This window comes from Zeus faber, assembly GCF_960531495.2.
Source record: "Zeus faber genome assembly, chromosome: 4".
NCBI classification, from domain to species: Eukaryota; Metazoa; Chordata; class Actinopteri; order Zeiformes; family Zeidae; genus Zeus; species Zeus faber.
In genome coordinates, this window is record NC_137191.1 from 18270458 (window position 1) to 18294699 (window position 24242).

Here is a 24242-nt window from a genome sequence, read left to right on the forward strand (position 1 = left end):
TTCCACACCGCCATTTGTTTCAGACCAAGTCTGACTTAAAATGTTCAAAATGTCATTCTCCATAATCCAAGCTGGCACGCCAAAAATCTTGACATATTCCGCCTCTTTGTGAGTGACTGCAACCCTTTGACAACGAGTCTATTGCGTGATTAGGCGATCTGGACTGAAAAGCCTCTAAACTTTTGTTATTGTGGTCGTCATATTCAATTCCGCGCTCAATTTTTGACGCCATATGGTCGCTCATTATGAGTTTTGTGAGAGAACGTGCGCTTCTGTCCAGACTAGGATGACCCCTAGAATTATTTATGACCGTCCTGTCCTCAGATTACAAGACACTCGTGCGTAGCAGATCCACAGAGTACTTTAAATGTGTTTTCTCGCAAATCAGTGGAGGATCACAGTCCCCGATGGCGAGCGGATTCGACTGACCTTCACCTCCTTCGACGTGGTCCCGGAGCTCTGCGGAGACTTTGTTGATGTCTATGATGGCCACCAAACCGGCTCTTCCAAATTGGGTAGGTTTGTCCTCACGCATCGGGCCAGTTGAGTGAAAACGGTCATGTGATTCAGTTGGAGACTGAGACTTAACGTTAGATGCAGTAATTCTCCTCTCGGCTGTTAACCTCCATTTAAAGAATAATTTGCTGTTCTACTGAATCGTTCTCACTCACTCCTGCAACTGGGCATCAATAAACACTTAGAATGCCAGCGCTGATAGTTTGATGCACACCTTGTTCACTCAGAATTGAGAATTAGTTTGTTTTGCATAATGGTTTTATATCTCATTTACAACAGCTGAACTGAAATGACAAACTACATTGACTGACAATTAATCACTTAAAGAAAAAAAAAAAGAAAAATAAGAACCAGCTCAGCTCACAGTGTGTCAAAATCAATTACCATACAAGGCACATGCTTGACTTTTATACCGGGGTTCTGTCCAGCATCTATAAGATCTATGTGGCTCCTTGAATAAAACATGAGTTTGAGAACATGAGGAATGAAAAAATGAATGAATGAATGATCTTTTTTTTTTTTTTTTTTAACTCACAGATAGAAAATGTGTTGACGTAATGATGTACAATGAGTCGTCATTTCCTCTAAAAACCTACTATTCATCCAAGGCAAGCTGTGTGGCGGCAAGCTGCCGGCACCACTGGAGTCCAGCGGCGACACCATGGTGGTCCGATTTAAAACGGACGCCAAGTTGACCTCCAAAGGATTCAGCGCGACTTACACCAAGTCCAGCTCGCCACCCATCGTCATTCCCACCACAACACCTGGACCAAGCACCTCCAGGCCTGTGACCACGCTCAGACCCACGGTCACAACCGGACCAGCAGGTACGTATGCTGGCTAAGGCTCAGTTTAAGTCTCTTTTTCCAACTCCATCAAGTAGAGCAGCAAAGCAAGGTTTGATTTGGGGGTGCTGCGCTGCACAGTTTTATTGACTTCACGTGGAGTGGACCTCCTTCTTCTCCCATGTGTTTTCTTTCAGTAATACAATTGAAGGCCATTACTACACGATCGATTGGCTGTCTGGTTGAAAACAGCAACAGTATTGATGCTAGTAGGCGTTCTTACCAACAAAAATACAATTTTGACCCCATTTTTTTCTGTTTTTCATTCACTGAAATACAATGTCACTGTTAAATGTTTCCCACCAAATTGTGCATCTTATGCACATCCCCGCTGGACAACAATAAATGGTATTATCGTTATCTGCTACTGAGCATAGAATCGCCCAGAGCTGATGTATGATGGGTGTTTCTCTGCAACTGGGGGTTGAAGATAGCGGCTGCATAATGGTGAGGCTTCCCCGTGTAGTTTCCCTTCCATTAAACACAGCGGTAATCAGGTGACAGCTCCAAATAAGGATGAATGCGAGTGTGCTGGCGTTGGAGTGGGGAGATCCTCCCCGAAGGTTTATCTTTTCATCTCCGGTTGAAATCTGCCACTCCAAAGAAAAGAGAAAAATTCTCCATGGGCCAATTAAGGGACTATAATAACAAACCTGCTCACGGAGCACCTCTGCTGTTCTAGAACTACTGTATGGCTCAATTTAACATAGTGAGCAAGGGTACAAAACGGTTCTATTTTCGCTGAATGTCTTGCTATCACTGTGAATTTGGCAGAGTCAGGCTGTGGGGACCCAGGCATACTCTTTGGACGTAAGGGCGTGATCCAGTCTTTGGGTTACCCAAAGCCCTACCCCGCTCACCTGCATTGTTCCTGGAAAATCTCTGTGCCCGATGGTTTACTGGTAAAACTGCACATCACCGACATGGTGATCACAGGAGACATGGGCCAGTGCAAAGAAGACAAGCTGACGGTCGCAGATGACTTGAGAAGATTTGGTGAGTGGCATCATTTCCAATTCATGTAATGATATCGACATGTTTCTTCCGTTAGCACATTTGCCCCTCATTCCCTTTGATTTCAGACATTTTCATTGAGAGATTTGTGTGTGCATCCATTCAAATTGCCGCTTAGGATCTGGATCTCCCCAGCAAAGAAGCCAGTAAACTGTAAATGGCCGCTGCTTATTATTCACGTCAGCAGCTGCATTGGGGCTGATTCAGCTTCATCTTCTGCTTGGACCCCAGGGGCCGAAGCGCTGGTTAGATTCCTGGGCCAGCGCAGGACGGACGAAAGCAAAAGCATTTTCCAAGAATGTTTTCATTAATTAAGAACGAAAGTTCTTAATTAATGAAAGATTAATGAATGAAAGATCAGATACCGCCGTAGTTCCGACCATAAACCATGCCGACTAGCGACCCCCCCATCCCCCTTCCAGACCTCCCCTCAACCTGACCTCTAATCCTCTACTCCCACCAGGCTCTTACTGTGGCAACATCCACCCCCCTGTGATGGTCAGCGCGGGTGAAGCAATGTCTATCACTTTCCAATCCGACAGCCGCCTCACAGACAGAGGGTTCTCTGCCACATGGGAAGCTGTGTATCCTGAGGACATCACAGGTACCAGGGTATAACACATGCACCTGCACAGACACACACACACACGCACACACACACACACACAAAAACACACACACACACACACACACACACACAGACGGTCTTGTACTGGTTTCAAAGTGAGGTCAGAGTAAAAACACCAACGTCTTTAGGACACATCTTCCGGTAAGTGAGGACTCATGTTCCTGGTGCACGCTGTGAATTTTGAGACCGGTCCTCACAAGTATAGTAAAACAAACAGACAATGACACACAGACACACAGACACACACACACACATTTGTTTGTTTTTATATATTACTGTATATACAGTATATATATATTTTTTTAATTCATACATTTATTTATTTATTTATTTAGAACAGCAGCAGAGTCATTATGTTTGCACTCTAAAGTGCATGGTCAGAGTACACAGTATTGTGCAAAAAGATAAAACTCCCACCTTTAGCATAATAACCAGATAAGAGGGGTACTTGAACACTTAGAACAGTAACAGCCAGACGCTGATACCATTGTTGACACCTGATGATAAGGGTAGAGATGAAGGATTTTTTTTAGCGCTCTCTGACGCCCTGTATTTCCACCTGCCTACGATTTGTGGTGTAATGGTATTACTTATGATGAAGAGGGGCCACCGGCCACACTGCATGCAAATGTCAACATCAATTTCGAAAATCAATTCTGGCTGCATCGGTTATGACATTTCTCATCTCTCCCTTTCTCCCTCTCTCTGCATCGCAGAAATCCAGGGCTGCGGCATGTCTTCCAGAGAGGAAATTGGGGTTATCAAATCCCAGAACTGGCCTTCTAATTACAAGGCCAACACGGAGTGCATGTGGAATGTTATGGTGCCCGCCAGGAAACGGATCGCATTGAATTTCACCCACTTTGACATAGAACCCAGAGATATGTTAACCATGAAATGCCTCGACAACGTCATGATATACTCCATGGCTTACAACAAGGACACACACCACAGTGTCCTGCTGAGAAAATATGGTACACGGGTTTTCAAGGATGTACTATTGTAATGAATGGCGTCAAAATAGTATTTTCATGATTATTAATTGCATATTTACTGTACGTGGTGGGAATTAATAATTTGGTGATACAGTAGGTGCTCACCACTGTATAACATATGACACTACAAACAGTATTTTCATTCACGAAAAGCTTCACTGCGGCTGTGTGTCAACTACAGTGCCGGTACATTATTTTAACATTGTGTCCTCGCAAGATCAATTTGACATTAACAGGTTTGTTTTTTCTTCATATCAAATTAGGTCCATATTGTGGGTCTAAACTCCCCGCTGCCATCCAGACCAAAGGCAACAGGCTGGTGATCCTTTTCCATTCAGACCTCTTTATGGAGGCGAAGGGCTTCAGGGCCTATTGGACCACAGACGTCAGTCAGCCCGTCCCCACTGAGCCGCCAGTCCTGCCTAATCCCTGGGACGGGATCCCAATAGGTATCAGAAAGACCGAGCAAGATTTTAAATAGCATACTCTTTCTTATTTTTCATAGATGAGATGCTTTTCTTTTTCGTAAATTAGTCTATTTCCATTCCATTTTCGTGGAATACACTCAAAAAAAAAGCTTCAGTTGATTTGTTTAAGATGCGATATCATGACTACAGCCTTGTAAACCGCTCTCCCTGCTGCACTCTACACTCTACACTCTGCTGCGGCCTCTCACTGTGCTTGAATGCAGTCCAATTTAAGCTTTAAAAAGAACGTAACATTTCCTGGGAAACTCGCATAATAGTCACATGTCTTTCTGTATTTTTTAAACATATTCACAATCACAGTGACAATAATGAGTGATACTCACAGTATATATTTTAAAATTACAGTTTTGCATTTGCTGCAGTACATTCAAAGCTTATTTGTTGGCTACAATAGGTTCCACTAGGAAGCGGAGCAACATCCTGTTTCTAGTCTCTTATGTTAGTGGGGATGTAGCCAAAAGAGCTGATTTGCAGAAGTGCAAAAGAGTCAATCAAACCCCGAAACACCTCTAAAAATGTTTTTGCGGTTTTATACCTTTTTTTTTCCAGCACACCATATCTGTCTCATACGCTTCTCATTTTCTATGAGGAGATTTAACGCTATTACTAAAGCACTCAGCGAGGTTGTTATTCTTGTTGTCATGCCGCGTTGCTATGAACAGCCATCAACGACAGGAATAAACATTTTAATAAGGCCCGGGTTGAAAAACGGTCAACCCATCCTTCAAGCGCTGTCCTGTCCCAAGGCTACGGAAAGCCAACGTCTCCAACCTTTTCTCGATCAAAAACCTAATTCGCAAGCGCCTTTCGCGACGACCCTGAGACGCGGCGCAGAGCTCTGCCCTTATTTGAACCGCGTCGTACCTCAACCCCCATGCCGCCTCAGCCCCTCGCTGTGCAGTAAAGCAAGGTGATTTGGTGTGCTGGGGAACACAGTGTGAAGAGGTGCGTTATGATGCACTTTCCCTCCGAGCCGGCTGTCACTCGTCTCCCATTCTTCACCGGGCATTTGGCCCCAGGTGGCCCACACTCCTGCCAAGCCATTTGCTGAAATACCACTTTATAGATGGGGCCTCTTCCGGTTTCTTTCTTACCCGGGCTCCGCACAGAGGTGCCCTATGTATGGCGAGGGGAAGGAGAGAGAGTCGGGGGGAGTGATAAATATAGAAAGGAAGAAGGGCGCAAGAGTGAGAGAGGGAGAGAGAGAAAGAGAGAGAGAGAGAGAGAGAGAGATAGATAGAGAGAGAGGAGGGAGAGAGATGGAGGGCATGAGAGGAACATTCTGTCATCGGTTTAAATTACAGACATTTTTCACAAAGAATAACAATGCAGTCTCAATGTTTACTGAGAATGAGAAAGTCTGCGAAACTATTTTGTTTGGTGGTAACACATGGTGGTAATTCAGTTACAGGAAGAATATGATCATACAAATTGAACCCGACAATTCAAATTCAATACTTCACTTTATTTAAGTGCATCCCGAGTCACCAGCTGGATAACATTACTAAGACTAGTGAGTAAAAGCATGTATGCTTTTTGTGGAATTACTGTGTGTGTGTGTGTGTGTGTGTGTGTGTGTGTGTGTGTGTGTGTGTGTGTGTGTGTGTGTGTGTGTGCGTGCGTGTGTGTGTGTGTGTGTGTGTGCGTTCGTGTGTGTGCGTGTGTGTGTGTGTGTTTGAAATATGGATCCTGCTAAAGTAATGATATTTCGATTTTTTTATTCATATACAGAGCTCATACTGACACACAATCACACACACCCAGACACCCCCCCCCCCCCCCCCCCCCACACACACACACACACACACACACACATACACACATTATAGGTTGTGATCGTATATTGTTGTTATTTTGTCATAGAGTGGCCCAGCACATGTGGAAAACCGGCCATTTCTCCTGTCGTCAATGCTCGCATTGTCAATGGAGAGGGAGCAAAGCCACACTCCTGGCCCTGGCAGGTGTCCATGCAGGTGAGATTCCCTCTCTAACCAGAAAATAAAAACGTCCCCGGACACATAATGCTCTCTTTTCTTGTCCTGTCTGGGAATAAGGTGTGACGAGCAAGGCGGTCGTGTCACAATCAAACCCTGCCCCCCTGCCTCCGAACTATGAACGGGCGATTTTACTGCAATGGCAAACAAAAAAAGAAAGCCCACTAAACAATATTTTTAAAACTGGCTCACACTGGAGTCCCTACTTAACCGCTTTCAAACACTTTTCATTTACTCGTCAAAATGTGAGCATTTGTTCTGTATTACTCAGGTTGGAGAGGATCTTCCAGTTGCCCCCCATATGGAGCAAACCGGCACGGATATAAGGGCTTTCTAACACTCTACTTGAAAAATGTGTGTGTGCGTCTGTGTATTTGTGTGGTTCAGGTTTGGCCGGACAGTCGACCAGATCCAACGTTCTTTCACACCTGCGGTGGCACTCTCATTCATAAAAACTGGGTTCTAACAGCGGCCCACTGCTTTATAAGGTAAGTCTAGTAGTTCTTTCTGTTCAAGTAGTACTACACTGCTGTGCTGTATCATGAGGCTTCAAAACGTCACTGTGGGTGATGTCACGGATGCGACGTCTTTTCTTTTTCTTCTTCTACAGTCTACGGTCACAGCAGGAGCGCAATAGTTCCCGTGACACCCTGTCAAGTGAAATGACATTGATTGACCAATACGCCTGGCATTGTCTCGCCTTTTAACGCTGGTCGGGATGTATTCTGTCCCCCTCCTCCTCCCAGATACGCAGACGAGCTGCAGCGGTGGCGCATGTGTCTGGGCAAACATAACCTGACCTACACGGAGGCCAGCGAGCGCTGCTTCGGCGTGTCTGGCATCTACCGCCACGAGGGCTTCAAGTACCCCACCGTGCCCACCGTGGAGTTTGACATTGCCCTGATCAGGCTGGACGGGGAAGTGAATGTCAGCCAAGAGATTTCCTACGCCTGCCTTCCCGCCGCTGAGGAGGTCCTGGCGGGCGGGAAGAAGTGCTACGCCACCGGCTGGGGGGACGAGACCGGTGCTGATTCTGATTCTCATGTGCAACACACACATACATGTCAGGTTGCTTGTTTGGTGTTTTTTTTTAACCGGAACCTGTGTTCGTTTGCTTTTTTTTTTTTTTTTTTCATTTATTTTGTAGTAGCAGCAGAACACATTATACATAAACAGAACTGCTAGGGGTACGATATTACATGTAATCAACAATATTGTTATAAAAGAGTAATACAGTATCTTAAATAATTTAAAAAAAGGGTTTGTTCTTTTTCTTTTCCGTGAAATAAATGTTGCCATTAGCAATATATAATGAACTCAATGAATGTGGTTCACTTCGCATAAATTATAATAATTTAAAAAATGACACTGGCTACTTGCTGTAAAATGTATTCAGGATGAACGCGAGAAGAGCCTGCACGCCCCCTGCTGGCACAGCGGTGGAACTACTTTGCTTCTTTTTGCTTTCTTCCTTTTTGCATTATGGCAGGGATATACCAAAAGACTTTCAAAAGGCAGGAACCATACATTTAAAAGATGGACAGGAACTGCAGTAATAGAGAGGAGGCGATCAGGAACTGCATGTGTCTTTCCTTGTCCTGTCCTGAAAGAAAGACATTCTTATACACACTATTGGACTTAAGATCGTTTCAAACCCAGTCCTTTGAGGAATGCTATAGGCATTACTGACAACAAAAAAAAAGCCTCCAGAACTGACCATGTCCAATGATCTCTGTGTTCATCAGGAGATTCACTGAATGCCAAAGTTTCAGAAGGTCTCAACCAGGTGGCCCTGCCCGTCGTGCCTTACGACACCTGCAAGAGGGCAGATTACTGGTGGTTCAACGTCAAGACTTCCATGATTTGCTGCGGATACACTCAGCCCGACGAGCTCAAATCTGTTTGTCAGGTAAAGCGAATGTTCACGATAATAAAATACAGTAACACACTGTAATTACAGCAATCACATGCGATCAGGTTCTTATTGTGGCTTATGTTGTTTTACCGTGTTTGACAGGGAGATTCGGGCGGCCCCCTGGTGTGCCGGGACGCTGCCGACAGCCCTTGGGAGGTACACGGCATCACCAGCTTCGGCCCCATCGGCTGCATCATGAACAAGAAGCCGTCTGTGTTCACCCGCTCCTCTGCCTACATCCCCTGGATCAAGAATGTCATCCGCAGGGACATGTACAACGAGCACAGTGAGATTTCACCCGATCTAAGATGATCCAAACCGGTTAAGCGCTCAATATCATAAACCAAACACCCAAGTTCAAGTTCAAGGCTGCAAGCTGTGATCTGTCAAACGTGCGGCGACGATAGAGAAGTGAGAAACAATGCGAGTGGAGAGACAAATCAAGTGGAATTTCAAATTATGCTGATGTGGCTGGATTATTTTTTCCCCCAGACATATCACATAAAAAAGTGTGTTATCAAATAGTTAACACGCTACCAAACTGCCATCATCTCTTTCCGTGGTCACACATGGTAAACATGTAAACAGGATGTTCGAACAGTAAGTATTAAGTGTAATTCATCAATGTGTATTAAATTACATTTCATACAATGTGTTTCAATCAAACTATCAAAACCATTTTTAGCCGTGACAAGGTTGCTGGATGTTATTTTTAAGGGGCCGTCCATGAATTCAAAGACAGTCGGCGACCTTGCGTTGAGTTGAGAAGTTCACAGCTGAGATTCGGTTCAGTGCTGATGTATTGTTGTTGCTCTCTCTCTCTCTCTCTCTCTCTCTCTGTCGCCCCGTGCAGCATCTGGCTGCGGCGGGGCGAAGGACTTGACCGGCACAGATGGCACGCTGTCGTCGATGGGTTACCCCGGCAGCTACAGCAACAAAGCCCGCTGCCAGTGGAGCATCAGGGCGCCCGCTGGCAAAGTGGTGCACCTCCAGTTCCGCAACATCTCCCTCGAGGAGAGCCAGTTGTGCATGAACGACAAAGTGATCGTCACTGACCGATTGGGCAGACTAGGTACGGTGTAAAGAGTGTAATGTGTACTGCTCCGCAGGGAAAATAAGTTATGTTTTCACGCTGTCTCCACGTCGATGCGCGTCCACGCACACAAGCACACACACACACACGCGCACACACAAACACACACAGACACTCACACACACACACACACACACGCACAGAATTGTAAGGAATCAGTTTCATTTGAGTGTAAATGGCTGTGTATGCACCAACAATTTATGTCTTCCCAACTGACGATTATTTTTATTTGTAATATTATGTCACCCACTTCCGTACATTTCACACGTCACACTTCATCACGAGCTTTTTGTTAAAACTGCAGTGAGATACAAGTCTGTGGTCCATGTCATACGCCAGGTCTCACCCTCAAAGCTCAATCACACAAAGCCATCAATAAATGGTAAAATGGCCTTGTAAAGCATAGATCACCTCAATCAGCACCTCCGCGGCACCGCCCTTCTTATAACAGCTACTTAAACCCTGCCGCGCTTACCTCCTCCCTCTCAGGCACCTTCTGCAGCCACACCCCGCCACAGGATCTGCTGAGCGATGGGGAGATGCTGCAAATCACATTCTCCTCCAACGACAGGGTGGTGGACACCGGCTTCCTGGCGGCCTGGAAGGCGGTGGACCCCTCCGAAGGTACGGTCCAGAGGAAGAGAGACGCCCGCGGGCTTCCGCAGAAGTGTCACAGCAGATCTCCTCTGAATGCCGCCTCAATTCCCGCTTTCTTTCTTCTTTTGAATTGTCTTCCACACTCGCTTTTCCCTCCCGACCGTCTACGCAGGTCGCTGTGGAGGTGTCTTCAGCAGTAGCCTGGGAGAAATTACCTCTCCCAATTGGCCCGACGCCTACCCGGCCCAGGCCGTCTGCACGTGGCGTATCACCATTCCCTCCGCCGTGAACATCACCGTCGCCTTCACGCACTTTGAGGTGCAACCTGCCGTGCTGAGCCGGTGCCTGGACTACGTGGAGATCTTTGACGGGGAAGGAACGGCCTTAGGTGCGTTGTCCACTACAAACCCAAGTCAGAATCATTGGGAGTGATGCAAGTGTTGAGTTGTTGAGTAGAGTGCATAGCGATGCCTTCTGGTGATAGATCTCTCCCTTCTCATCTGCCCTGAAGATAAATTCTGCGGACACACCCTGCCTCCTGCTGTCACCATCCCCGGCAACACAACGGCCCTTCGGTTCCTTAGCAACAGAGTCAACCAGCACGGAGGTTTCCGCAGTTACTGGACCACCAATCCGCTCATAGTTCCCACACTGCCTCCTACAACCCCTACTCCATGGGACAACACCACCCTCTGTGAGTAATAGGCACATTTTCAGTTTTTCCCACAATTGTTTACACACTAAAATTGGAACTTGAAACGCAATCATTGAAGCCTGAAGCTCGTGTACCAAATCCCTGTCTGCAAAATTGTGAGCACACTTTCCGCTTTACGCAGTGTTTTGTAAATACTATAAATAAAAATGTTTTTGTGACTATTGCATTTGTGTGTGTTTGTTGTTTGTGTTGAGCACGTCAGTGTGTTGGTAGTGTGTGTGGTTGGTAGAAAGATCTTTTCATATGATGGCGTGCGTGTGTGTGTGTGTTTGTGTGTGTGGGTCATTTTGGTGCGAAAAAAAAACATTTTGGAAAGAGTTAAAACATTTTTGCAGGCTGCGTTTTCTGCTTTGTGCTTTTGCGAGGGATGAATAGAGTTCAGCTTTTTGTGTTTGCGTTTTTTGTATTTCGAGTCTTGAGGAAATGAGCCAAAGATTAAGAAAACGTGTGTAAACAATTGTGGGGAAAAACTGTATGTGCACATATTTCATTCGAAGTAATGTTTTGTGGGAGAAACTGAATGAAACCGTTGCTCTTCACAGTTACCTCAGGAGCTACGAGTTAAAGCAAGGTGGAGGATGTGGGCGTGTCAAGAAGGTAACTGCAACCTGTACACTCAGGCTCTACAAAACCTCTGTCGCTTTCAGCCCGCGGCTACAAGGAAAGATCAACACAAAATGCATAGGGGCAGAATGGTGCCTTTGTCTCACATTGTTATATAAGTTGTTTGCCATCTCCCGGCCGGGCTGTCACTTGCGCAACGCAGCAAATTGTGTTTGTTTGCGATCAGTCAGCCTTGATAGAAAATAGCCGCCCGGTCATAACTCATCATAATTAGAGAGAGAATGAAGGAGCCTGGTGGCCAGCCACAGTGGGACGCTTTCCAAGTGAGGACCGTCTCCCTACCTCGTAGCATCCCCACGCTATTTAAAGCTGCCAGATGTCGCACTGGGAAACGTCCAATATGTCTGCAGGTTTATGTGCCGTTAAAGACCTCGTGACATTTCCTACTCCGCATTGCTTCCCATCACCCCTGTTAGGCGGGGTTAGGCGGGGTGAGGCAGATTTAGGCGGGGTGTGGCGGGGTGTGGCGGGGTGAGGCGGGGTGAGGGACATTTGCGTTTGCGGTGGCGAAAGACGGCGAACGGTGTTTGATTCTGCGTTTTTACGTTTCCTTTTTTTTTTTGTTTCCTGTTCCGCGGCCCGAGAAGGGAGGACCCCGTGGTTCATTCAGCTTTGGACCTCGGGGCGGCATCAAGAACAAGAAAGCTCCGGAAACATCAAGACGTTTACCTGTGAAAACGGCCAAATCGACGGACCTCGCTCCTTTCAAGTTTTGAAATAAAATATTTTTTCTGGTCGTTGTTTTTCTGTTTCATCTGTTGGCCTCAAATGAACCTGCATCTCTGACCATTCTTGTTCCTTTGAATTCTGTGTTTTGAACAAAATCTTCAACTTCTTTCACACAGTTGAGGCGTCGACATGTTACCAGCGTGGTCTCTGATGTATTCCACCATAATGACAGGGAATGTATAGAGAATCGTGTTGCATGCAGTGAAAACTCTGTTCTGTGCGACCAACAAAGGGAAAAATTTGTTCTGTAGATCTTTACATTTGCTACCTTCACGTTGTCACAGTTTTGCCGCTTCGGTTCCGTGCGAGATCATTTCCGAGCGCCTGCAAACTCCCCCTGCGTCAGCTCTCGCCACATCAAGGCAGAGGAACCTCACCGACTTCAAAGTGGTGGGTTTTTAAACCCCACGGATCACATGAGCCGGCGAGCCGGCCAATGGCAGAGCCCGGCTCAGATTTCTTCCCAGGAGGAGAGAAGGGCGGAGGGACAGGGAGGGAGAGAGGCAGCCACATAAGCTCTGTCCACATGGGCTGTGGAGCACACAGCACACTCTGTGAAGACCCTCTTCTACATTTTGGGATTATCTGCGCTGGGTTTTTTTCTGACATGCCGAGGCCACTTTGGAGGGCGAAAGGGGCCCTAGCCGCCGCCACCGCCGCCGCCACCGGGCAAACTTTAAGCCTGTGTCCCAGAAAAGAGTGAAGAGAAAGGAAGAGGTGGACGAACAAGAAGAAGAAAGGATATCTGCAGCTCCCCCTGCCCCCTTCCCCCTCCCATCCTTCCTTCTGTGGGCTTTTCTGCTGTGAAAGAATGGGGGCAGGAGCTCTGACCATCTGTGTGAGTAGAAGCCATGAATGCCCCCCGGTAGTCCGAGAGACTTTTCCAGTCAACTTGTGATTAACTGCCGAAAAATGTTCTGCAGGAGAGAGGGAACCAGCCAGCCCTCCGGCGTGACGTCATCACAGTGTGTGTGTGTGTGTGTGTGTGGGTGGGTGCATGTGTGTGCGCGTGCACGTGTGTGTGTGTGTGCGTGTCACGTCTTTACAGCTGGTTTTGCTTCTCTAAGTTCACATTCCCCCAAATTCCTGTACAACAGCAACATCACATTGGATCATTTCCCACCACACTTCTGAACTCAGACCCATCCGGCCCTGGCTGCTGTTGTTTGGTCAGAATTAAGCGTCACTCTTTCAGGCAGCCAAACCCAAACAAACATTTTAAAAAGTGTTCACAGCTTCATTAAACACTGCAGGCTTTATGCCGGGACCACTCCTCACTGGAAAATACTGGGTTTTTTCATGCAATGATCTAATGCCGGGATTGTAAGTGGGAGCCTTCACCGCAGCAGTTCCTCCACAAACAAATCTATGTCGAGAAAAATAACATTACCAACACCGGACGACAGCTGACGCAAAAAAAACCAACAACAAATACACCTTCTTGAAATCTCTGCCGCACATGGAAGTTTCTGGTGTCTGGTGTCTGAGGAGCATTTGCCACCAGTTGCTTCAATGGTCAATGGCCACCCACATTGGGGAAGAGAGAGGGAGAGAGAGAGAGAGAGAGAGAGAGAGAGAGAGAGAGGGAGAGAGAGAGAGAGGGAGAGGGAGAGGGAGAGGGAGAGGGAGGGGGGGGCAGAAGGGCTGAGGGGGAGGCCACATGCATGGACTTGTCGTTCCCTACGCCGAGCAAATTAAAGAAACATTGCATGTCTGTAGAAAGACACGGCTGCAACAAGACTTCATTAGACTGTTCACTCAAAGAGCACCAAGTGGCAGGAGAAACAAACACCGGCAAAGAAGCCAGATGCTTTCAACTCACATCGGCCATCCGCGTCACTTGGCCATAGGACTGTTCCTCAGTGTCAGAGGTTGATGTGTGAAAATATTTTAGCGGTGGGGGTGGGGAGGGAGGAGGGAGCAGGATTAATGGGCTTAGCACAATACACCCCTGAGAAACAATAGAGAGGAGGCAATCAAGTATTAGCATGTGTCTTTCCTTGTCCTGTTTTCACAGGCTACCAAGCAAGGCTGCACTCTGTGTGTGTGTGTCTGTGTGTGTGTGTGTGTGTGTGTGTGTGTGTGTGTGTGTGTGTGTGTGTGTGTGTGTGTGTGTGTGTGTGTGTGTGTGTGTGTGTGTGCGTGTACACGTGTGTATGTGTGTGTGTGTGTGTGTGTGTGTGTGTGTGTGTGTGTAAAAGATAAACTACTTATCTGTGTGTGTGTGTGTGTGTGTGTGTGTGTGTGTGTGTGTGTGTGTGTGTGTGTGTGTGTGTGTGTGTGTGCGCGTGTGTGTGTGTGTGTGTATGTGTGTGTGTGTGTATTTGGCTATGTCTAGTTTTACTTTTACTTAATTAAAAATGTACTTATTTTATTTATTATTTTTAAATGCCAATTGTGGAGAAACGCACCAAACCTCATCAGAACAAATTCCTAGTATACTGTATGAATGTATATGTTCATTATATATAATGAATATAAATGCCCCTGGCAAATAAAACTGATTGTGATTCTAAATTGAATTGGATTGATAACAACCAAATGAGATCACAGACAGTTTAGAAAAACAACATTGATTCCGTCCTATATTCCCCTCTCCTTCCCATCCTATAGTATATCCCATATCCTATATTAAACAGCAATAACATGTGTCTATGTGAGGGAGGTCAGAGAGAGTTATGTTTGGATATTATAAGCTCGGCTCAGCGATTACTGCACACATCCTCTCTGGGTCACAGAGGACTCACACTCTGCATGCACCTAGTCATAGATCTGTGAGTCCGCGTATTTTAGGGTTCCTACTTATTAGGGCGTGCATGTGTGTGTGTGTGCGTGTGTGTGTGTGCGTGTGCGTGTGTGGGTGGATTTATGTGTGTGTGTGTGGGTGTGTGTGTGTGTGTCTGTGGTTGTGTGTGTGTGTGTGTGTGTGTGTGTGTGTGTGTGTGTGTGTGTGGGGTGGTCTAAGGACAGATTTAGGAGACATCTGCTCGTGGTGGTCTGTCACAGTCAGGTCTGGCTCAAACTGGCTCAGCTCCTGAACACCTGCGGCAGATACAGCAAACTGTACTACACTGTGGACTACACTGTAAACCAAACGATTCAAATGGAAATCAGGAGACAGGGCTGTCGAAAAAGTCACCTAAAAGCATCACAGAACATATACCGTAAGTCTATATATAACATTTTCTATTAAGATAATAAATGTAAGAAATGTGTAAAAAATACAAAAAATCTAAACACAACTATATAAAAAAGACTGAAATTAATGAAATAATGAAAATAATAATATAAATAAACAAACAAATAAATGAATGAAGGAATGAATGAATGAAGGAATGAATGAATGAAGGAATGAATGAATAAACAAACAAACAAACAAATAAATAAATAAATAAATAAATGATGTAAAATAGATAGACAGATAGACAGATAGATAGATAGATAGATAGATAGATAGATAGATAGATAGATAGATAGATAGATAGATAGATAGATAGATAGATAGATAGATAGATAGATAGATAGATAGATAGATAGATAGATAGATAGATAGATAGATAGATAGATAGATAGATAGATAGATAGATAGATAGATAGATAGATAGATGGATAGATAGATAGTTAGATGGATAAACATATTGCCTACAAATTGGTTCAGTTTTTTTGACATCACATTGCACATTGCACATTGCCTTGTCCTATGGATTGTCTTGCTACAACTACAACAACAACAATAAGTCCATAGCAGACACGTTTGTTTATTTTCCTCTGAAAATTGCATAAATTGGATGGGTATTACCACCTTCAAGTGCAGGAAAGAGTCTCCTCATCTGAGAGTGGGTGGTCGTATTAACCCTTCCAGAGCATCTGCTGTCTCTAGAACCATCTGTGGGGTTTAACGCCTGATTCCATTATGTTTAAACATCAAGTGACATAAGTGAATATACCTTACCCTACATGAAATTGCAAGCATAATACAAGTTATGCCTAATTTCAAACCATTCAATATTTAATGAGCATCTTTTGTTTAACCCGTTTTCAGACTTAGACAATAATGCGCCACGGGATAATATCAGAATCTGAATCTGAAATCAGAATCAGAAATACTTTAATAATCCCAGGGGGAAATTACTTAATCACTACTATATTAATACTTGTTTACTTAAAAATTTTAACTGCTAAAAAAAACCCCCGATATTGTTGATCCAATTTTTTACTTAACAATTTTTACGGCTATAAAAAAAAACGACTAAAAAAAGGCACCGTCTTTAAATTTGCCATTAAAATCTCCTAACTCATGGCACAATGGAGTCATTTTGGGAGCCTAATTCACACTCATACCAGAGTTTCTATCTCTGAAGTGGTGAGCTCTAAGTGTTGCTCTGTAGATTGAGCTCAAGCTGCAGGGTCGGCAACTGTTGGACTCCCATCTCCCCTGTCACTGGGACCTTCACTGGCCTCCTCTCTGAGCCGGCTTGGTCAATGCAACAATTGGCTGATTAGAATCAGGAGCACTGAATCAAATCTGCAATCTTTTCTCTGCTTTCTGTTCAAGAAAAGTTGTTACATTGGGAAAGGGACAGAGTGTGTGTGTGTGTGTGTGTGTGTGTGTGTGTGTGTGTGTGTGTGCGTGTGTGTGTGTGTGTGTGTGTGTGTGTGTGTGTGCATGCCTGCGTGCATGTGTCTGTGCGTGTGTCTGTATGTGTGTACATGCATATGTACGTGTGTGTGTGTGCCTGTGTGCCTGTGTGCCTGTGTGTGTGCATACGTGCATCTGTGGGTCTGTGTGTGTGTGTGTGCGCGTGTGTGTGTGTGAGTGAGCGTGTGTGCATGTGTACCTGGAGACACCAGCAACAGGTGGCACAGTTTGATCATTTACAACCTGGATAAGATATCAGTATCTGGCAGCTACGTGTTTACCTGACTATACAGAGCTAAATAATAGTTTCCATGACAACGGCAAGCTGTAAACGTACCCTCACAGCGAAGCATGCTCCCCCACGCAAAGGCGGATGACCATCAAACCACTTACAAATGTTTGTTCCATTCGGAGAGGCCCCAGTAAACTCTTTGAATGGTTTGGTCTCACTCTACTCCAATTCCACTTTCCTGCCTCTCGCACATTGTGCACATGAGGTTAGACCGCACCGTGAATACCGGTGTAGCTGGATGACTCAAACCTGTATCAAAAGCCTTGACGGCTTCGCTCCCTAAACTCATGCACATGAAACGTCACTTATCAGGCCGTTGTAGGTCGGTGGTGATGAAGGTATTGTCTAGTACCGTCCTCACCTTCCCCGATCGATATGAGACTCATCTATAAATGGCATTGTGTGTGTGTGTGTGTGTGTGCGTGTGCGTGTGCGAGTTTGTGTGCACGTGCAGGTGAAAGATGAACCCCCGCCCCCCCCCCCCCCCCCCCCAACCTCTCCCAGGCAGGAAAAGGTGTTGCATGGTAACCAGACGGTCTGTCGTAGCAACAAACACGCGGCACAGCCTCCCCTCCGTCACACTTCCTCCCTCCCAGCTCCTCCAACGCTCCGCTCTCCGTTGTCCTCGGCGACACCATGAGGGCGGTCCGTCCCGTTCCGTCCGGGCCCCAGAGAGTCGAACGACGGCACGGCGCGACCCCGCCGAACCTCCGTCGCCTTCGCGTGGGCGCCGGTTTGGGTTTTGCCCTCTGACGCCCCCTCCCCACCCTCTCCTCTCCACTGCAGCACAACAAGGCGGCGGTGCGGGTCAGAGAGGACATGAAGAGGATGGTGCAGCTCCCCGTCCTGAGGGCCCGGGCGGCCGAGGTCCAGGGCGGCCGGCTGTTCGGGGTGTCGCTGGCCGATCTGCGGGAGCGCGGCCTGATGGAGGACGGCGTGCCCGTCGCGGTGCGGAGGATGGTGGAGCACCTCTGCAAACACGGTGAGGGGAGGGGGGGGGGGGGGAGGAGCAGGCGGAGGGGGTAGGACAGAATACAGTGGAACAGGGGACGACAACCCCCCCACCCCAATCGATTCGAAGACAGGATGATTTTTCTCTTAAAAAGTCACGTGGGTTTGAGTTTGTGAGGATCGTAGTCTTTTTGGCCCTGCCCGATCACAGACAAGAGGCCCCAGAATCAATCCGTGGAGGACCAGATAGTTGAGTTGATGAAGGTCAGAGTATCATGTGACAGTGTGAGATGGCTGGTGTGGAGTTACATTTACACACAACATACCATAAACCGCATTTTGTAAACATGTTTAGGTCTAAAATGTATAAAATAGCAGGTATGGAATAAACTAATCTCAACGACCTGCCGAAGTTGAGTCTCTAGGCAGCCTGGCCTCGAGGCCACACATCAACCTTGATTCTCGAATGCATCCATTTTTATTTTATTTTATTCTCTATTTTTTTTTACTTTTTATCCAAGCAAGGAAGCAGCGGACGAACAGCCTGAAAACATGCCATTAAACCGAAAAAGGCAGAGCGCCGCTCCTGAGAAATGTCGCCGCGCCGTCTCATGACGCAGTGTGCCCGCTAAGAGGCGCCGTGTACCTGCGCTGCCGTTCGCTTTGACCAAACGTCGACGAGGTCAACTCGCAGTGGCCCGCGACGGAGCGCTCCCCTCATCCACTACCTTAATTCAGCCGCTTTTCGTGATTTATTGATTGATCTAGTTATTTTATTTTTTATTTTTTTGTCGTATTTCGTTAGCTGTTGTGACCTGTGAGCGATGTGTTTCACGCCCCTTTTAAACTCCAGTGTTCGCCTGTAAACTTGGAACGAACCTGTTCGCGGGGAGCTAATGCTTCGCTAATGCCGGGGATGCTACTCCATTACTTACATTGTGTTGCTAATGCTAATTGGGGGGGGGGGGCATAACGATGTACAGTACGCGAGTTACTCAACAAAGTGTTTCTAATTGTCGAGTAGGTCACATTCACAGGTAGTAGTTGAATAATGATAGGGAATCCACTTGGCAAAGTACACTTTAACTCGAGTACTCAGGTTTCTTCACCCAAAGATAGAGTACTTCTTGAGCATTACTATTACTTAACATGATGGAGGTGCTTAACATACTCTGTTGTATGTAGGATTGGTGGATAGGTTTTACTTACTTGTATTTTTACCAATATATACTTGTTCATACATACACACACACACACACACACACACACATATATATATATATATATATATATATATATATATACACTCCTTCCTGATTTCGATTTTCGATTTTCCATTTTGATATTTTTCTTCCTACTTGGCCTTCAGTTTGCCTGTTTATCCTCTCACTGTATGGCACCTCGCACGTCTGTATATGACGAATACAAAGCTTGTCTTGAACTGAATGACCTCACTGACGAGTCCAACGTCCCCCCCCCCCCCCCCCTCCAGCCCTGCACCAGGAGGGTCTCTTCAGGGTCAACGGGAACGTGCGCACGGTGGAGTCCCTCAAACAGAGGCTGGAGAGCGGGGAAGATGTTGACTTTGTGTCTGTGACGGACGCCGGCGCAGTGGCCAGTCTGCTGAAGCTCTACCTCAGAGACCTCCCGGGAGGCCTGGTGGACCCCGCCCTGCAGCCCGCCCTCATAAAGCAGCACCAGGGTGAGAAGTAGACGGGAGAAGAAGCGACATATCAAGGTCCAATCCGGGGCTTTTAGGTGGAGGAGCAGAAGCTTTGTCTTTTTGGTTTTTACTTTCCTCACCTGGAAACGACTACCGCAGGATTTACTGGAGGAGAGGTCAAGAGCTTCCCTAGGCCTTGAGCCATGCGAATAAGAGTAACAACAACAATAGTAAAAAAAAATAAAAACAAAAAAAAGTGTGTTATTATTAATGTTATACCATCACAGATTATCAGTATCACGTCACATTAAAATGATTCCATCTTTTTCCAAACAATCTCTTAACAAGTTGATTGTTGTCAAATATCACCGATACCTCTCTCCTCCCTGGAATGCACTTGCTTTCCTGCATTAAAACATATTCAACTTATCTATTTAAATATATTGTTTGTATAGAGCCATGGGTTCCTTTTTGACCCAGAACCCATGCAAAAACAAAACTTATTCCAACTTAAACATATTTTTTTTAACTTTAACTTTTTACTTTTCACCAGCCACGAACTCGGTCCCATCACATAACCCTTACAATGCCAACGATAATATGAAGATTTATTACAAAATAAAATAAGTATAATGTACACACTGGATATAAGATTAATTCATTTTCCTATCACTCAACTTGAAGTAAAAATAAGAAGTAATAAAACAAAAAGACATCAAAAGCACTGGTTTCACTGCATAGATGGCAGTGTAATAAGACCATTGCCCCATCAGAGAGCAAGGATGCAAAAAACACAACAACAAAATAATTTACCGTAACAAACCGACGGTCTCTTCAGAGTACAATTTACCTACTATGCACTGCAAATATTCGTCCTCTTCTTTTCTGTTCATTGTCACCCCACCCCCTGGGAAAAGGACTGGCAGCGACTTGTTGCTATTATGCTTATTTATTATTATTTATCTGTCAGTACAAACCTCTCATAATGTTTCATGGAAATACATGTAAACATATCAAGGAAACATAGCCACATAGCCCGCCCCCTGGTAGCTGCGGCAACCGGGGGGCATCATCATAATGTGAAGTCACAACTGGCCCTGAGCTGTCGTCAGGAGTGACACACACACACACACACATACACACGCATGCATTGCACACACACACACATACACACAGAGCTGGCACACTTTTACAATTTCACAAGGAGTTGTGTAATTATTATTATTATTATTATTATTATTATTATTATCTAGTGGGAGGGCTCTCAACCTCTCCTAAATCCTGCTGGAGATTGGCGCCGTTTCAAGGTTAAGAAAGTTGATACAATTATTTTCCACCTACTCTTAAAAGTAGGATCAAATTGGAATTTTTGGACGGTTAGGAGTGATTTCCTTCTCTAGAAACAGACTTTTGAACAAAAAAGACAACATGATTTTTAGGATTTTTAGTTTTGGGGCTCAGCCTTCCAATTTTTTTTATTTTTATTTTCACAATTTCACTGTCTTTCCCCCATTAATATGTGGATTGTGACTGGCCTATAAGCTACAAAACTGTCTTTAAATCAGGCGTGTCAAAGATACAGCACGCCGCCCAGATTCGGTATTTGGCGCTTTTTTTCCCAATCAGGGCCGTCACCTAAAGTGCGTTTGACACCCAAGCTTTAGAGGCTGCAACTGCTGAGTCATTTATGATGAGTTTGCTTGTTTAACAGAGTGGAGTCATGAGGCTCACAGCTCTGGCTGTAAACCTAGAAGCCATAAAAGGTGAAGTTAGTCCCATGGCACATATCATTGGGCAAGTATTTTCTGCCAGATGATTCATTAGAACAAATGTCAAATACCTGTACCTCAAGAATGTGGATATGTAGAATACTTTTCACGATTTGTTCAGGTGGAAATGTAAATGTTAGAGGAAATTCTCTGTTTGTAGATCTAGACTAGTTTTGTCTGTTTGTTTGTTTCCTGTTAGTCTACTCCCTGATGGTGTGTCATGTGTACGGTTATATATAATACCAGCATGTGCCCGGTGCTGACTGTACACCTTTGAGCTGGGAAAATTATTAATATACAACTTTTATTCACAGTGTGGGATTTTACGGTCAAGGCAAGATATTGTTACACATTGGCAGCTTAGGCTTTCCGATGTCCATATACTCATATGACCCCTCTGCATGTGCAGGGTTTTTCTAAGTAACTGCAAGGTTAAAACTACATGATATATATTATATTTGCCACAAAAACAGACATAACAACATACTTTTTTGCCAGCACAAACATTGGATAAAAATAATAAACAATTTTGTGATAAATTTTATTTTATCACGCAGGTAGAAGATTGCAGTGCATAAACAAAGCACATCCAAACACACTAACGTGTGAGCATTTCACACACACTGTGTCTGCATCAGTCAGTGAGGATCAGTAGGCAAGCATATCCGTTTATCCAACCCTGACCTAATAATGGATCCTGAGTAATAGCATCAACATTGTCTTACAGGTTTACTAGGTTTCAAGTATTATTTTTTGTTATTTGCCGCTTTTTATATATGGTAGGAACAGGTGGATATAGCTATTAAATCCTAGAAAAGACTGGGAGTTTAAGCACCTTCTAAATTTAGGGTATTCAGTTCAGGGTTTCAATACATCCACAAATGCATTTGTTTTATAGCTTCTAAACTTGGCCAATGGAAGGTTTCTAGGGTGTATTGTATCATGATAAGTCTGACTTTTAAAAGGATGACCTCATTTTGTATTCCTTAAATTATAACAACTTTCATTCTCTCTTCATATATTTATTTTATATGTTTATATATCTGCAGAATGCAGTGATGATGGTTCTTGGTTCGACCTCAGGGATCTGCTCCAACAGCTTCCACATATCCACTACTGTCTCCTGCGCTACCTTTGCCACTTTTTGACGAAGGTGGAGAGCCACCACAAGGAAAACCGCATGACGGCCCTGAACCTTGCAACTGTGTTTGGGCCCACTGTCTTCCAGTGAGTTGAACTGTTGTTTTTTTCTCTTTATTTTTATTCATGCTGTAAAGATGTGTACACCGTGCCGAGCATTCTGAGCCTGAATCCACTCCTTGTAGATTAGTTTGATCAACAAAGTTATGTCTGGCCAACAGGTGGCGTTGTAGCACATTACTAGTGCTCATATGTGTTGCAAAAGCAAAAAATGTTCGGATTACCTTTCAAATATGGCACTATACTTACACAGATTGTTGACATAATAGGTCGGTAGATTAAAAAATTGGCAATATGCCAAAGAAATTACAAAAAAATAAAAATAAAAAAATGGGCAATACAATAAGCCAAAAAAACCCCCCAATAAACCTTTGTATCAACAAATCACACAAAAAATAGATAATTGTGCAAGTTTTCCTACATATACCTACAAATAAAATATAATCTGTACATATACTGTGTGTACCAGGGTGGAAAAACAAAATAGTTACAACTATATAACCTATACTGTATGGCAAAAGAGCGTTTAATGTATAAAAATAAGTCCGTTTTTTCCTATAATTTATAATGGAAAGAACTCTTAGCTTTGAACTCTCTTTTCTGCTCTTCTATTTATGATGCTATGGTCATTGGGCAGTTTGTCTCTAATTGTATTTATGCAATTTTTTACCCATGACTGCACTCTCTCACCAGTGGGCATTTCCAATAATAATCACAGCATTCAACCTGATGAATTTGAGACGGAGAATAGATCATATTCTTGTTGACAAGTTGGGCGGTAGCCATATTCAATATCGTTCCAACTGTACAGCATGTTCTTTTAATCAGAGGCCACGCGTCTGAATGTGCATGAGTGTGAGTGTTTGCGTGTGATTTTTATGTGTGTGTGTATCCATGCACGCTTGCACGCACTCAAGCTCATGTACCGACTGCCTTGTGGTTATATTATTATGTCTACGGTTGGATCTGGGTTCCTGGCTACATTTGAACACAGCTGTTCATGTAGGAGGAAGATATTACTTTGAACGGAAATAGCTTGACCCAGTGCTGCTGGTCCTGAAGCCTGCTCAGTATTCACTGTACAGCCTCATGTGATACCATTTGTTCCAAACCATATCAGTTCTCTAGTGATAGAATAATAATTTCATGAAAATGATGATAAGAATTTTCATTGACACGCCAAGATCTTTTAATTATTTTATTTTACTTTATTTTTAAATTTTCCTTTTGCAGTGTTTCCCCTGGTTTTGAGGCGATGAGGGACCAGAACATCTGTAACAAAATTCTGGCTAAGCTCATCCAAAACTATGGCAGTATTTTTGAGAGCAACAGCGTCAAAGTCGACAGCACAGAAGAGCCATCAACCGTCATTATTGTCAAGGTACATATTGTCTTTCATTGCCAAGAGAAGACCTGGTATAATTGGCCTTGAAAACAAACTGTTTGAGACGGATATGTAGCTACATAGCCAGGGGGGAAGTTAGGGCATGAATTGGGAGGGATTGAGTAAGTGAGGAGTATATATATAATTATATAATAATGACTCATCAATTCACTGTCTTTGCTGATCGGTTC

The 24242-nt window shown here is 44.7% G+C and overlaps 1 protein-coding gene across 1 annotated transcript in view; it reads left to right on the top strand.

The window, feature by feature from the left end:
• Window positions 1–12760: 12760 nt before the first annotated feature.
• fam13a (family with sequence similarity 13 member A) overlaps window positions 12761–24242 on the top strand; it is a gene marked incomplete at its 5' end in the record, with an annotated part of 57847 nt that continues 46365 nt past the window's right edge. Inside the window, 6 exons of the mRNA XM_079999461.1 lie at window positions 12761–12852; window positions 17681–17807; window positions 17871–18066; window positions 19528–19737; window positions 22517–22694; window positions 23901–24048. Of these exons, the coding sequence (XP_079855587.1) occupies window positions 12761–12852; window positions 17681–17807; window positions 17871–18066; window positions 19528–19737; window positions 22517–22694; window positions 23901–24048 (951 nt within the window). The remainder of the gene's footprint in view (window positions 12853–17680; window positions 17808–17870; window positions 18067–19527; window positions 19738–22516; window positions 22695–23900; window positions 24049–24242) is intronic.